Genomic DNA, 15,990 nt, shown 5'->3' with positions numbered 1-15,990 from the left:
ACTTTGTTATTCAAGTATGACATTTTTAAATGTAATTAATTTAATTGACAAGCAATTCTATTATGGTCATACTCTTGTTTGCTAGCGGCTACGATTTCAGTACTATTGAAGATCTTTGCTCCTTCTCAACTCTGTGGTAATATTCTTTTCACAAAATACAACCATTAGTACGTTAATGTTAAATCTTACTTGTGAAAAGTAATGCCCCGATTTCTATTTTCAACAGTCCGCACACCATCTTTGTTTTCTACCTGTCAACAGTCAGTTTAGGCTCCTCATCACCACTTCAAGATGGCGGCTCAATTTCTCGCGTCACAGCAGCCAAAGCTGCGTCTACTTATAAGATGTTTATGGTTGGCCCTGCGATGCACCCCGCATTCCGCCCGAGTGCAGCCGGGATAGGTTCCAGCACCCGCACCACCCGAAAAGGGACAAGCGGTAAAACATTGGCTGGATGGAACAAAGATTATTATCAAGGCTTAGGTCAGGCTGATTGCGAAAAATAAATACTAATCAAACAAACAGCAAAAGAAGGGACTCATAAAAACTGTTGAAAAATAAACGTGACAATAGAATTTTTCAGTGGCCCGACAATTGGCCCTATGGTTAAGAAACACCGAGATACTTTCTATACAACCTTTATTTATTTTTGATTGCAACAAACATCCTGCACTCTGATTGGTCCCTTCACTCAGCTCTCAGTGCCTATTGATTTTTGAGTGACAAACAAATCAACACCACCCATGTGATCCCCACAATCAATTAGCCAACGAGACTCGTTAGCTAGTTAAGGCAGCGGTGTCATTAAGGCCGACGGACGCTTTCATGACGTCTGAACTGATAAAAACAATTAAAAAAAAAAGACAAGTTTGATTGCCAGGGAAAATGGATAAAACATTTGCTACTTCCAGCTGAGATAATATTTACACTACTTGCAGCTCGTTCACATCAGCAGATTTCATGGCACTAGACAGCAAATTAACACAACTAATTAACATCTTTCACTGCTTCAGCCTCAGTTTCTCTACAAAACTTTAATTCTGGCTAACTAGTGTGCAAATTAACCTACCACTGTGTCACCATGATTACCAACTCAATTCTTTCTGAGGTCAGACGTCTATTAGCTCCTGCGCTAACGTGCCGTCTTACAGTAAACAGCTTGTTGGTATACCCACGACCTACATGAAGCCACGACAGGAAGCTAACGAGCCCAGCGGCTAATGGCAGTGTTCTGTGATGTCCACCACCACCGCCTTCCGCCAGCTGAACAGGAAGTAGCCGGCGCCGGCGCCCAACGCCACGGCGATGCAGAGGTAGGCGTTGTACGTCATGAAGACCAGCATCAAGAGGTAGCTGACCACCACCTGGATGATGTGCAGCAGTGTCTGCAGGAAGTGGGCGGGGCTTATCATCCGCTGTCTGAGAAGACAAGATGGCGAGTGTTACAGCGATGCTTTTGTTGCAGAGGCAGCGTTTCTGCTCGCCGGTCAGTGCATTTCTCTGCATGCTTTGCCCCTCCCGTCCCAGCTCTACTGACTATTAATGTTCTTTTACACAAAGCGCTGCATGTAATGATAGTTATTTTAGCTTTGTTTACATTTTTAAATGCATATTTTTGTTACATTGTTACTTTTTTGTTATTCTACTAATGGTGACTTTTTCCTCAAACAGTTGTGTTGGAGAACGGAGCAGGGAATATTTTTGAAATGTACCGGTATATACTATCCGTTTTTGATCCCTGTATTTAGTTTTGATATTGTTGTTTTAGCTTTGTTTACATTTTAAAATTCATATTTTTGTTACATTGTTACTTTTTGGTTATTTTGCTAATGGCATACTTGCCAACCTAGAGACCACCGATTTCGGGAGGTGGGAGGGGGGAGGAGGTTAAGAGGGGAGGAGTATATTTACAGCTAGAATTCACCAAGTCAAGTATTTCATATATATATATATATATCCATCCATCCATTTTCTACCGCTTATTCCCTTTTGGGGTCGCGGGGGGCGCTGGAGCCTATCTCAGCTACAATCGGGCGGAAGGCGGGGTACACCTTGGACAAGTCGCCACCTCATCGCAGATATATATATATACATATATATATATACATATATATACATATATATATATACACACACACACACAGGTAAAAGCCAGTAAATTAGAATATTTTGAAAAACTTGATTTATTTCAGTAATTGCATTCAAAAGGTGTAACTTGTACATTATATTTATTCATTGCACACAGACTGATGCATTCAAATGTTTATTTCATTTAATTTGGATGATTTGAAGTGGCAACAAATGAAAATCCAAAATTCCGTGTGTCACAAAATTAGAATATTACTTAAGGCTAATACAAAAAAGGGATTTTTAGAAATGTTGGCCAACTGAAAAGTATGAAAATGAAAAATATGAGCATGTACAATACTCAATACTTGGTTGGAGCTCCTTTTGCCTCAATTACTGCGTTAATGCGGCGTGGCATGGAGTCGATGAGTTTCTGGCACTGCTCAGGTGTTATGAGAGCCCAGGTTGCTCTGATAGTGGCCTTCAACTCTTCTGCGTTTTTGGGTCTGGCATTCTGCATCTTCCTTTTCACAATACCCCACAGATTTTCTATGGGGCTAAGGTCAGGGGAGTTGGCGGGCCAATTTAGAACAGAAATACCATGGTCCGTAAACCAGGCACGGGTAGATTTTGCGCTGTGTGCAGGCGCCAAGTCCTGTTGGAACTTGAAATCTCCATAGAGCAGGTCAGCAGCAGGAAGCATGAAGTGCTCTAAAACTTGCTGGTAGACGGCTGCGTTGACCCTGGATCTCAGGAAACAGAGTGGACCGACACCAGCAGATGACATGGCACCCCAAACCATCACCCAACCATGCAAATTTTGCATTTCCTTTGGAAATCGAGGTCCCAGAGTCTGGAGGAAGACAGGAGAGGCACAGGATCCACGTTGCCTGAAGTCTAGTGTAAAGTTTCCACCATCAGTGATGGTTTGGGGTGCCATGTCATCTGCTGGTGTCGGTCCACTCTGTTTCCTGAGATCCAGGGTCAACGCAGCCGTCTACCAGCAAGTTTTAGAGCACTTCATGCTTCCTGCTGCTGACCTGCTCTATGGAGATGGAGATTTCAAGTTCCAACAGGACTTGGCGCCTGCACACAGCGCAAAATCTACCCGTGCCTGGTTTACGGACCATGGTATTTCTGTTCTAAATTGGCCCGCCAACTCCCCTGACCTTAGCCCCATAGAAAATCTGTGGGGTATTGTGAAAAGGAAGATGCAGAATGCCAGACCCAAAAACGCAGAAGACTTGAAGGCCACTATCAGAGCAACCTGGGCTCTCATAACACCTGAGCAGTGCCAGAAACTCATCGACTCCATGCCACGCCGCATTAACGCAGTAATTGAGGCAAAAGGAGCTCCAACCAAGTATTGAGTATTGTACATGCTCATATTTTTCATTTTCATACTTTTCAGTTGGCCAACATTTCTAAAAATCCCTTTTTTGTATTAGCCTTAAGTAATATTCTAATTTTGTGACACACGGAATTTTGGATTTTCATTTGTTGCCACTTCAAATCATCAAAATTAAATGAAATAAACATTTGAATGCATCAGTCTGTGTGCAATGAATAAATATAATGTACAAGTTACACCTTTTGAATGCAATTACTGAAATAAATCAAGTTTTTCAAAATATTCTAATTTACTGGCTTTTACCTGTATATATATATATATATATATATATATATATATATATATATATATATATATATATATATATATATATATATATATATATATAAAGAAATACTTGACTTTCAGTGAATTCTAGCTATATATATATATATATATATATATATATATATATATATATATATATATATATATATATATATATATATATATATATATATATAAATAAGAGAAATACTTGAATTTCAGTGTTCATTTATTTACACATATACACACACATAACACTCATCTACTCATTGTTGAGTTAAGGGTTGAATTGTCCATCCTTGTTCTATTCTCTGTCACTATTTTTCTAACCATGCTGAACACCCTCTCTGATGATGCATTCTGATTCGTCTCCTTCTTGTGTGCTCAGTTGTGCACTGCACTCTCTAAAATCCGTAGATGTTATTGTCACATATGCATGTACAGTAGATGGCAGTATTGTCCTGTTTAAGAGTGTCACAACATTGCTGTTTACGGCAGACGAGCTGCTTTACGGTAGACGAAAACGTGGCTGCTGTTGTTGTGTGTTGTTACCGCGCTGGGAGGACGTTAATGAAACTGCCTAACAATAAACCCACATAAGAAACCGAGAACTCGTGCCCTCCATCATTCTACAGTTATAACGTCATTGGGCAGGCACGCTGTTTTATTGTGGGAAAGCGGACGTGAAAACAGGCTGTCGACACGTCACTCAGGTCCGCCTGAATTTCGGGAGATTTTCGGGAGAAAATTTGTCCCGGGAGGTTTTCGGGAGAGGCGCTGAATTTCGGGAGTCTCCCGGAAAATCCGGGAGGGTTGGCAAGTATGGCTAATGGTGACTTTTTCCTCGAACAGTTGTGTGTAGGAGAACACAACACTCGTAACTTAGATCTGATATCAGGTAAACATCGTCTACTGGCCTGTACCGCTCGAAGTGTTGTATGCAGGGGACCAAAGATTTGGAACCGGCTTTATAAGAGCCTCAAGATTCTCCAACTTCAAAAAGAAACTGAAAACTTACCTATTAACCACCTATCTCTAATGCCTCATGTGGGGTAGACTACTGTTGGGTTTTGCATGGTTGAATGAATGTATGTATGTATGTGTATGCTTGCTTTAGTACTGTTATCTTGTGTTTATCATATAGTGTTGTTGTTTTTTTGTTTGCCACCATGTTTCATCATTCCATGTATATACTGTCCTCTGGACCCTCTGTCAAAATCTTCTTCTAGCTTATTTGGGGGACCCTTTCACTTATGTTGCGTTTGGACCAGTTGTTCCTCCCAGGGAATTCAAGTCACAAGTCGCTCCCAAGTTCTTTACGACACTTAAAGCTGAGTAGAAAAACCACCAGAGACAGAATAAGTATTTTGTAATATATTTGCAAAGCTTTGTAAATACATTGAGACCAGTCCAGCATAGAACATTCAATCGTGCCGCCAAGATGGTCTGCCCCCCTTGAAAAACCCTCTCCCCTCTTAAGTCTCTCTCCCTCCCACCCTCGCAGTCATGTCCCTCTAGCCCAAAACACATGCCCATTGTCCTCCGCACCTGGACATAAGGCTAGATAAGAGAAAGGAGTATCTCTCTTTCTTACATTCCTCACTCAAGGTTAAGCACACAGTATTTGCAGACAACCAAAAGACCACAATTGGAAGAAAAACACTAGCTGTTTTGTAATATGATTATGAAATAAAAGAAGTAACACTTAAATTCGGATATACTGTCCTCTGGACCCTCTGTCAAAATCTTCTTCTAGCTTATTTTGGGGGACCCTTTCACTTACCAACATCTTTAAATGATATTCACTACTATTGTAATTGTTCTATGGCATTGTGAATAAACTAAACTTGAAACAAGGGAATATTTTTTAAATGTATATACTATTACTTTTTGATTGTTGTATTTAGTTCTAACACATTTTTATTTGCAGAACAGTAATTAGTCATTTTACATTTACATTTTTTGTTACATTGTTACTTTATTATTATTATTTATTTTATTATATTCAATTTTTTTTATTGTTGTATTTAGTTCTAAAAAACATTTGTATTTGCAGGACATTAATGGTATTTATTTTAGAGGTGTTGTTCACAGTTCAAAATTCATAATTTTGTTCCTTTTTTTTTTTGTTATTTAGCGAATGGTGACTTTTTTCTCAAACAGTTGTGTTGGAGAACGGAGCAAGGGAATTTTTTTTTAAATGTACCGGTATATACTATCCGTTTTTGATTGCTGTATTTAGTTTTGATATAGTTGTTTTAGCTTTGTTTACATTTTAAAATTCATATTTTTGTTACATTGTTACTTTTTGGTTATTTTGCTAATTTTGCTAAGGGTGACTTTTTCCTCAAACAGTTGTGTGTGTAGGAGAACGGAACAAGGGAATATTTTTTAAATGTATATACCATGCAGCCCTTTGAGACAATTGTGATTTAGGGCTATATAAATAAACATTGATTGATTGTTGTATTTAGTTCTAAAACATTTTTATTTGCAGAACAGTAATATTAGTTAGGCCCTGCGAGGAGGTGGCGACTTGTCCAGAGTGTACCCCGCCTTCCGCCCGAGTGTAACTAAAATAGGCTCCAGCGCCCCCCGCGACCCCAAAGGGAATAAGCGGTAGAAAATGAATGGATGGATAATATTAGTTATTTTACATGTTTATTTTTGTTACATTTTTAGTTTTTTGTTATTTTACTATTATTATTATTTATTGTATTATATTACATTGTTTTTGATAGTTGTATTTAGTTCTAAAAAAAACATTTGTATTTGCAGGACAGTAATGGTATTTATTTTAGATGTGTTGTTCACAGTTCAAAATTCATAATTTTGTTCCTTTTTTTTGTTATTTTGCGAATGGTGACTTTTTCCTCAAACAGTTGTGTTGGAGAACGGAGCAAGGGAATATTTATTAAATGTACCGGTATATACTATCCGTTTTTGATTGCTGTATTTAGTATTGATATAGTTGTTTTAGCTTTGTTTACATTTTAGAATTCATATTTTTGTTACATTGTTACTTTTTGGTTATTTTGCTAATTTTGCTAAGGGTGACTTTTTCCTCAAACAGTTGTGTGTAGGAGAACGGAACAAGGGAATATTTTTTAAATGTATATACTATGCAGCCCTTTGAGACAATTGTGATTTAGGGCTATATAAATAAACATTGATTGATTGTTGTATTTAGTTCTAAAACATTTTTATTTGCAGAACAGTAATATTAGTTAGGCCCTGCGAGGAGGTGGCGACTTGTCCAGGGTGTACACCGCCTTCCGCCCGATTGTAGCTGAGATAGGCTCCAGCGCCCCCCCGCGACCCCAAAGGGAATAAGCGGTAGAAAATGGATGGATGGATGATTGATGTTCGGATGTACATTGTAGACGCCGTCTTTGCTCCACAATAAGTCTTTGCTGTCGTCCAGCATTCTGTTTTTGTTTACTTTGTAGCCAGTTCAGTTTTAGTTTCGTTCTGCATAGCCCAGAGGTCGGCAACCTAAAATGTTGAAAGAGCCATATTGGACCAAAAATACAAAAAACAAATCTGTCTGGAGCCGCAAAAAATTATAAAAGTTATTTTACATGTTTATTTTTGTTACATTGTTAGTTTTTTGTTATTTTACTATTATTATTATTTATTGTATTATATTACATTGTTTTTGATAGTTGTATTTAGTTCTAAAAAAAACATTTGTATTTGCAGGACAGTAATGGTATTTATTTTAGATGTGTTGTTCACAGTTCAAAATTCATAATTTTGTTCCTTTTTTTTTGTTATTTTGCGAATGGTGACTTTTTTTCTCAAACAGTTGTGTTGGAGAACGGAGCAAGGGAATATTTTTTAAATGTACCGGTATATACTATTCGTTTTTGATTGCTGTATTTAGTTCTGATATAGTTGTTTTAGCTTTGTTTACATTTTAAAATTCATATTTTTGTTACATTTTGGTTATTTTGCTAAGGGTGACTTTTTCCTCAAACAGTTGTGTGTAGGAGAACGGAACAAGGGAATATTTTTTTAAATGTATATACTATGCAGCCCTTTGAGACAATTGTGATTTAGGGCTATATAAATAAACATTGATTGATTGTTGTATTTAGTTCTAAAACATTTTTATTTGCAGAACAGTAATATTAGTTCAGCCCTGCGATGAGGTGGCGACTTGTCCAGGGTGTACACCGCCTTCCGCCCGATTGTAGCTAAAATAGGCTCCAGCGCCCCCCGCGACCCCAAAGGGAATAAGCGGTAGAAAATGAATGGATGGATAATATTAGTTATTTTACATGTTTATTTTTGTTACATTGTTAGTTTTTTTTTGTTATTTTACTATTATTATTATTTATTGTATTATATTACATTGTTTTTGATAGTTGTATTTAGTTCTAAAAAAAACATTTGTATTTGCAGGACAGTAATGGTATTTATTTTAGATGTGTTGTTCACAGTTCAAAATTCATAATTTTGTTCCTTTTTTTTGTTATTTTGCTAATGGTGACTTTTTTACCTCAAACAATTGTGTGTAGAAAAACTGAATAAGGGAATAGTTTTTAAATTGATATACTAGTACATTGTTTTTGACAGTTGTGTATAGTACAAAACATTTTTATTTGCATGACAGTAATGGTATTTATTTTAGATGTGTTGTTTGCAGTTCAAAATTCATAGTTTTGTTTTTTTTTTTTGTTATTTTACTAATGAGGACCTTTTTCCTCAAACAATTGTGTGTACAAGAACGGAGTAAAGGAATATTTTTGGAATTTATATTCTATTGCACTGTTTTTGACCACAATTCTTTGGATGGAAGGGGTACGATCTTTTTGTGTGTGTCCTCGGCTTTACGACTCCGTGCCAATTGTAGTGTAAATGCTGAGAAAAGTACAAAAGTACGTGATAAAGACGCCTGTCTGTGAACACAAGGAGATAACGATCGTTCCTTGTATAACTGGCAGTTCCGAAAGTCCATCACACTGACAGTGCTGAGTAGCTCAGGTAAAGTCTAAACTACACATTTCACTGTCAATACTTCTTATTAGGGTTGTACGGTATACCGGTACTAGTATAGTATCGTGGTACCAAGGAATCAAAAACGGTACTATACTCAGTTCGAAAAGTACCGGTTCCCGGGCATGACTGCGCGTCGTCACGTCGTGACATTGCTGGTTTTACGAGCAGAAGAGCATGTTCGGCAGCGCACACACGCGGAGTACTTACAAGCAGACACAGTGTGTAGACAGAAAAGGGAGAACGGACGCATTTTCGCCAAAAAAGTAAAGATAAAGGTGAAGTTATAACACTGAAACGAAGAGGTGTTTTAAAACCTCTAAAGGCTTAGTGGCCACATGCGTGGACAGCACCTTTTAGCTCTTATTTCCAAAATTGTGTACACTACTGAATTGGGGTCTTATGGCCGCTTATGTGGACACTTATACTGCTATCTGGTGGTGTCAGAAGATTATAATAAACAATGTAATTTGGGAAAAAAAAGTGTAAAAATAAGAATTAGCGTGTCACTAAACATGAAGTTTGTGTACTTATGGACTAAGTACATCATATGAAAAGATGATTCTTGGTTTTTATTCTAATTAGGGTCCAATAAGCCCAAATAGCAAAGAGAAATAAAAAAAAGCATGTAAACTAACAGCATACCTGCCAACTTTTGAAATCAGAAAAACCTAGTAGCCAGGGTCCAAAATGATTATTAGCATTCAGACAGGTTAAAATGTTGCTAAAACCATCACTTTTCTATCAGTCACAGTGACTTTTCAAAACAAAAATATTACAGCAAAAATCATATGGGTTGATTGACATGTTTATTCTGTAAGCTAACTTCAATAGTTTGAAATTATTTTGACAGTTAATGCCAGTTATCCTGTCAACCTTTCACAAGACTTCAATTTGTTAATTGAAAGTATAAACAGTATAAACACTTTTTACAGTAAACAAATGGTAAAACAGTGCTAAACAATTCCATTAAAAAAAAAAATTGGTGTCATTATTAACTTTCTGTCCAAGCTTGTATAATCTACTGCCTTGTTCAATTGTAAAAAATATTCTGTGCCTAAAATTCACATTTCTATCACAATTATCATACTGTAAACATGGTAAGCTAACTTCATTACAATTAATAGTCCTGTCAATAGCATGGAATTACAATTCAAATGTAGTTTTTTTGTAAGCCTTTCAAAAGAATTCAAAATATGAAAAATTAATGAAAATTAATTTAAGCCATCAGACACTTGAAAAGTGGCACATCACATCTCTAATGTAATCATTTTAACTTTTCAACAGAAATAGCACTGCAAAAATATTAAGGACATACTTCTGTATTTTGGTAGTTATGCTGTCAACATTTAACAAGATTTCTTCAACTTGGACTTGAAAGCATAAATAGTATAAACACTTTTAACAGTATAACAGTACTAAACAATTCCAATAGATAACATTGGTGTCATTACCTTTTTGTGGCTAAAATCCAAATTTAACAACGGCATTAGACTTGTGTTTTTTTGTCCCAACGTGGTCTTTTACATCGCTAATTCCTCCGTGTCCGATCGAAAAATCTTGTCTGCACAAGGTGCAATTCGCGTAGTTTTCACCCTTTTTGGAACGGATGATTATTCCCGGATAGGCTTTTGAATATTCTTCACGGAATGACTGCAGTTTTCTTTTCGGTTTAAGACTGGTATTTTTCTCTGGCTGATTCCATGATCGTTCGCTCGTTTGGAAACAATGGGCAACAGGTGCCTGGTGCTTGGCAGCGGTGCTATAAATAGCCTCGCGCATGGCATTCGGAATGGCTCGATAGGAAGTTACGGGAAGCAGTGTCGATTGTCATTGTTGTTACGCGATTTCGTGAATAAAACTTTAAAAAAATTAAATAAATTTAATTAATGAAAAAACGTATTTTTTATCACTGCAACCGTAACCCGGAATAGGTTGATGAAAACCGTACTAATTACGGGAAAACCGGAGTAGTTGGCAGGTATGTAGTAGACATGATGTGTAGTGCTGGTGTTTACCACTCACCCAACTGTCTTGTGCGTCTCCATGAGAACGGTGCCGTCGGTGCCGGGCAGGGGCATTGAGTTGTAGCGCACGTTGACCTGACTGCGACGCAGCAGGTACTCTCGACCGATCTTCAGACCCTCGTAAAGGATGGCCAGCAGGAAGACGCCCAGGCACGCCCCCACCATCTCTGATTGGACAAGGAGACAAAGCGTTTGTCGGGTGTAAGAAGGCGAGACGAGAGCGCGGTAAAAAAGGTGGTTTGACGCCGACCTCCGGCTGAGTTGATGACCAGTCCGCTGAAGAGCAGCTCCACGTTCTGGTAGCCAAAGTAGAAGGTCATCGCCTAGGCAACAGCATTAGCGTTATAATAATAATTCAGTTTTATATGGCGCTTTTGATTGTCGTGAGTTGTTCGCGTGTGACAGTGACAAAGTGTAACCCACCATGCTGTGTCCCACATGTCCTCCGTCTCCTCCGTGTCCTCCATGTCCTCCGTTTCCGCCGCCGCTGGTGGGCGTGACCATGGTGTGATCGTGGTGGTGGTCGTGGTCCATGTGCATGCTGTGATTCATGTGCTGGTCCATACCTGCCCACAGAGACCTTCTGAACAAGCTCCACTTGAAGGCGAATAAAGTTGACAACGCTGCGTTTGTCTTTCGCCATCGTGAGCGTCATTAGGCAGAAGACAATAACCACGGCTGACGTGGGCGAGCGGACGCTCTGCCGTAATCGGATTGGCCGGCGCCCGCGGGCTACGGGAGGGCAGCAGCCAATCAGATTAGAGCTGGTTAAGGTTAGGCAGCATGTCTTGATGTCATTATCTTGTCATTTATTGGAAGTATCGTTCCATTTTCTAATGTTTACCCCATTCAGAGCGATGGAGCCTACACCCAATCACGTATTAAGACACTTTCCCGGAGAGTATGATGAAGAAATGTAGCTGCATAATACATACTTGCCTACCCTCCCGATTTTCCCGGTAGAGTCCCGAATTTCAGTGCCCCTCCCGAAAATCTCCCGGGGCAACCATTCTGTTATAATAATTATGTATATATTATCATCATAACTTTATGTTTAAGGGCCGTTGCTATAAATTATTGTCAATTGTGCCGAAGTGGTATTTTTGTATCTTTATCAGTGTTGGGTCCAAACTCGGCCTGATGATAGCCAAAGCCGAACACCGTGACGCACAGAGCAGAGACAAGGAGAAATGACCTGCGTCAATTAATTTCATTTATTCTATAATCATATATTGTGTCTAACTGGGATTGTCGAGATTACGCCCTTCCCTCAGCGACAGCTTCAGTGATGTAATAGGGCCCTTCCAAATAAATAGAGGAGGCGCGCGGGCTTGACTTTTAGAACGTGGTTTGGATCTGTAACTAGAATACAGCCCAAAACACGTGTCTCCTCCAGCTAAATTGAACTCTGTCTCTACATCAGGGGTGCTCATTACGTCGATCGCGATCTACCGGTCGATCTCGGAGGGTGTGTCAGTCGATCACCAGCCAGGAAAAAAAATGATTTCAGTTCATCCAAGACAGCTCGAAGGGGAAGTGGTATGCTGCCTGCACATTTTGTAGATCAGACTTCTCCATTGAACACGGTGGCCGAACGGATATACTCTTTCATAAACGGATTATTTATATATATATATATATAAGAAATACTTGAAAATATATACACCCCCTATCCCCCCCATCTCCCGAATTCGGAGGTCTCAAGGTTCAATCAATCAATCAATCAATGTGTATTTATTTAGCCCTAAATCACAAGTGTCTCAAAGGGCTGCACAAGACACAACGACATCCGCGGTACAGAGCCCACATAAGGGCAAGGAAAAACTCACAACCCCAATGGGACGTCGATGTGAATGACTATGAGAAACCTTCGAGAGGACCGCATATGTGGGTGACCCCCCCCTCTAGGGGAGACCGGATGCAATGGACGTCGAGTGGGTCTAGCATAATATTGTGAAAGTCCAGTCCATAGTGGATCCAACATAATAGTGAGAGTCCAGTCCATAGTGGATCCAACATAATAGTGAGAGTCCAGTCCATAGTGGATCTAACATAATAGTGAGAGTCCAGTCCATAGTGGATCTAACATAATAGTGAGAGTCCAGTCCACAGTGGATCTAACATAATAGTGAGAGTCCAGTCCATAGTGGATCTAACATAATAGTGAGAGTGCAGTCCATAGTGGATCTAACATAATAGTGAGAGTCCAGTCCATAGTGGATCTAACATAATAGTGAGAGTCCAGTCCACAGTGGATCTAACATAATAGTGAGAGTCCAGTCCATAGTGGATCTAACATAATAGTGAGAGTCCAGTCCATAGTGGATCTAACATAATAGTGTGAGAGTCCAGTCCATAGTGGATCTAACATAATAGTGAGAGTCCAGTCCATAGTGGATCTAACATAATAGTGAGAGTCCAGTCCATAGTGGGGGCGTTGTTCGAGATGATTGGCAAGTATGCTATCCTCCTTCTTTTATATATAATAAAAGAAATACTTGAATTTCAGTGAATTGCAGCTATTTATATATATATATATATATATATATATATATATATATATATATATATATATATATATAGCTGTAATTCAAAGAAATAAAAAAATAAAATAAATACTTGAATTTCAGTGAATTACAGCTATATATACATATATAGCTGTATTTAAAAATATATATATATATATATATATATATATATATATATATATATTAGGGCTGCAACAACTAATCGATTAAATCGATTATAAAAATAGTTGGCGATTAATTTAGTCATCGATTCGTTGGATCTATGCTATGCGCAGAGGCATTTTTTTGTTTTTTATAATTTTTGTTTTTTTTAAATAAACCTTTATTTATAAACTGCAACATGTATATGTGTATATGTATATATATATATATATATATATATATATATATATATATATATATATATATAAAAGGGCTGCAACTAACGATAACGAAGAGACAAACTACATTTCTATCCTTTCCAGTATTTTATTGGGAAAAAAAACAAAAACAGCATACTGGCACCATACTTATTTTGATTATTTTTTCTCAGCTGTTTGTACATGTTGCAGTTTATAAATAAAGGTTTATTTAAAAAAAAAAGAAGCTGTAATTAACTGACATTCAAGTATTTGTTATATAAATATACATATATTTTATATATATATATATATATATATATATATATATATATATATAAAATAAATACTTGAATTTCAGTGAATTACAGCTATATATACATATATAGCTGTATTTAAAAAAAAAAAAAAAAAAATATATATATATATATATATATATATATATATATATATATATTAGGGCTGCAACAACTAATCGATTAAATCGATTAAAATCGATTATAAAAATAGTTGGCGATTAATTTAGTCATCGATTCGTTGGATCTATGCTATGCGCAGAGGCATTTTTTTGTTTTTTATAATTTTTGTTTTTTTTAAAAATAAACCTTTATTTATAAACTGCAACATGTATATGTGTATATGTATATATGTATATATATATATATATATATATATATATATATATATATATATATATATATATATATATATATATATATATATATATTAGGGCTGCAACTAACGATAACGAAGAGACAAACTACATTTCTATCCTTTCCAGTATTTTATTGGGAAAAAAAACAAAAACAGCATACTGGCACTATACTTATTTTGATTATTGTTTCTCAGCTGTTTGTACATGTTGCAGTTTATAAATAAAGGTTTATTTAAAAAAAGAAGAAGCTGTAATTAACTGACATTCAAGTATTTGTTATATAAATATACATATATTATATATATATATATATATATATATATATATATATATATATATATATATGTATATATATATATATATATATATATAAAAGAAATACTTGAATTTCAGTGAATTACAGATATATATATATATATATATACACATATATAGCTGTAATTGACTGAAATTCAAGTATTTCTTTTATATATATATATATATATATATAAAATAAATACTTGAATTTCAGTGAATTACAGCTATATATATATATATATATATATATATATACATATGTAATTCACTGAAATGCAAGTATAGCATAATATCACTGCATCATATCATTACTGCAACAAAATGCTGGCCTTGAGGTTTCTCACAGTAAACTGAGATTTGTCTGACCTTTGACCTGCAGGAACACGTATAGCCTTCATGTGACTCAAAGGTCGTTTTCATTACTCTCATAAATAATTCAAACCAAACCTATGAGGTATAAATGAAGGTGTAGAGAACATATATATGTAACCCACCAGCTCCATGTTGGCAGTCTCCAACATGGAGCTTCCAGCAGAGGTCAGTGACACTCCAAACACTCTCCACTGACCTGCAGGGCTTCCGGTGATTCTTCTTCTACGCCGTGTCTCTCTCCTGCCGCCGACTCCACAAGGACGAGACTTCCTAAAAGGAGGAGAAAAAGGAACACAAAGTTTTTCTTCTCCTCGCTACTCGTCGCCGTCTGGTCTGAAGAGTGAGCGGCCGCTTCCGTCTCTGACGTCGCCGGGCGCAGACGCAGAACAGAGGGGAGGAGCCCAATTCGGCAGCGGACCAATCAGGACCTGAAAGGGGCAGAAGGGGGCGGGCGTGATGCCGCCACGTCACCGAGTCGAGAACAAAAAAAAAGAAAATCACGTGATTTATTGAATACACTGGAGTGCCTCAACTCACGAGCTTAATCGGGTCTGTCTCATATCAACGTTGTAATGATTTGGAGTCTATTTAATCGGTGCCTGCCCCACCAAAACAGCACGATTTGAACATGTAACATGCCCTTTTCAAAGAAAAACAAACTTTTAGCGAATAGATAGTGCATGAAAAACAATACAATAGAATCTCATACTTGCCAACCTTGAGACCTCCGATTTCGGGAGGTGGGGGTTGGGGGGCAGGGGACGGGGGTGGGGGTGGGTGCGTGGTTGGGGTCGGGGCTACGAGGGGAGGAGTATATTTACAGCTAGAATTCACCAAGTCAAGTATTTATAAAAGAAATACTTGACTTTCAGTGAATTCTAGCTATATATATATATATATATATATATATATGTTACCTTGAAAAAAAAATGTTACCTTGAAAAAAAAATGTTACCTTGAAAATCATTTTTAACCTTGAAAAAAAAATGTTACCTTGAAAAAAAAATTTTACCTTGAAAATCATTTTTTACCTTGAAAATCATGTTTT

General features: G+C 37.2%; 1 protein-coding gene across 1 annotated transcript; it reads right to left on the bottom strand.

Annotated features, from left to right (window-relative positions):
* Window positions 1–622: 622 nt before the first annotated feature.
* slc31a1 (solute carrier family 31 member 1) lies at window positions 623–15,331 on the bottom strand. Its single transcript, XM_061926805.2, has 5 exons — window positions 15,139–15,331; window positions 11,176–11,318; window positions 11,003–11,075; window positions 10,751–10,919; window positions 623–1,419 (listed from the first exon to the last, which is right to left on the bottom strand). Exons 2-5 carry the CDS (start codon window positions 11,314–11,316, stop codon window positions 1,218–1,220), a joined length of 585 nt encoding a protein of 194 aa, XP_061782789.1. The 5' UTR covers window positions 11,317–11,318; window positions 15,139–15,331; the 3' UTR covers window positions 623–1,217.
* Window positions 15,332–15,990: the final 659 nt, after the last annotated feature.

This window comes from Nerophis lumbriciformis, linkage group LG32 (genome assembly GCF_033978685.3).
Source record: "Nerophis lumbriciformis linkage group LG32, RoL_Nlum_v2.1, whole genome shotgun sequence".
Lineage (NCBI taxonomy): Eukaryota > Metazoa > Chordata > Actinopteri > Syngnathiformes > Syngnathidae > Nerophis > Nerophis lumbriciformis.
The sequence above is the reverse complement of the archived record's forward strand: the minus strand, read 5'-3'. Positions and strand labels throughout refer to the sequence as shown.

Coding starts and splice junctions, on each gene's coding strand:
- slc31a1 (XM_061926805.2), bottom strand. CDS start 11,316: ATGGACCAGCACATGAATCACAGCATGCACATGGACCACGACCACCAC. Junction 10,920..11,002: donor GGTCATCAACTCAGCCGGAG/GTCGGCGTCAAA, acceptor TTGTCCAATCAG/AGATGGTGGGGGCGTGCCTG. Junction 1,420..10,750: donor GAGACGCACAAGACAGTTGG/GTGAGTGGTAAA, acceptor TTGTCTTCTCAG/ACAGCGGATGATAAGCCCCG.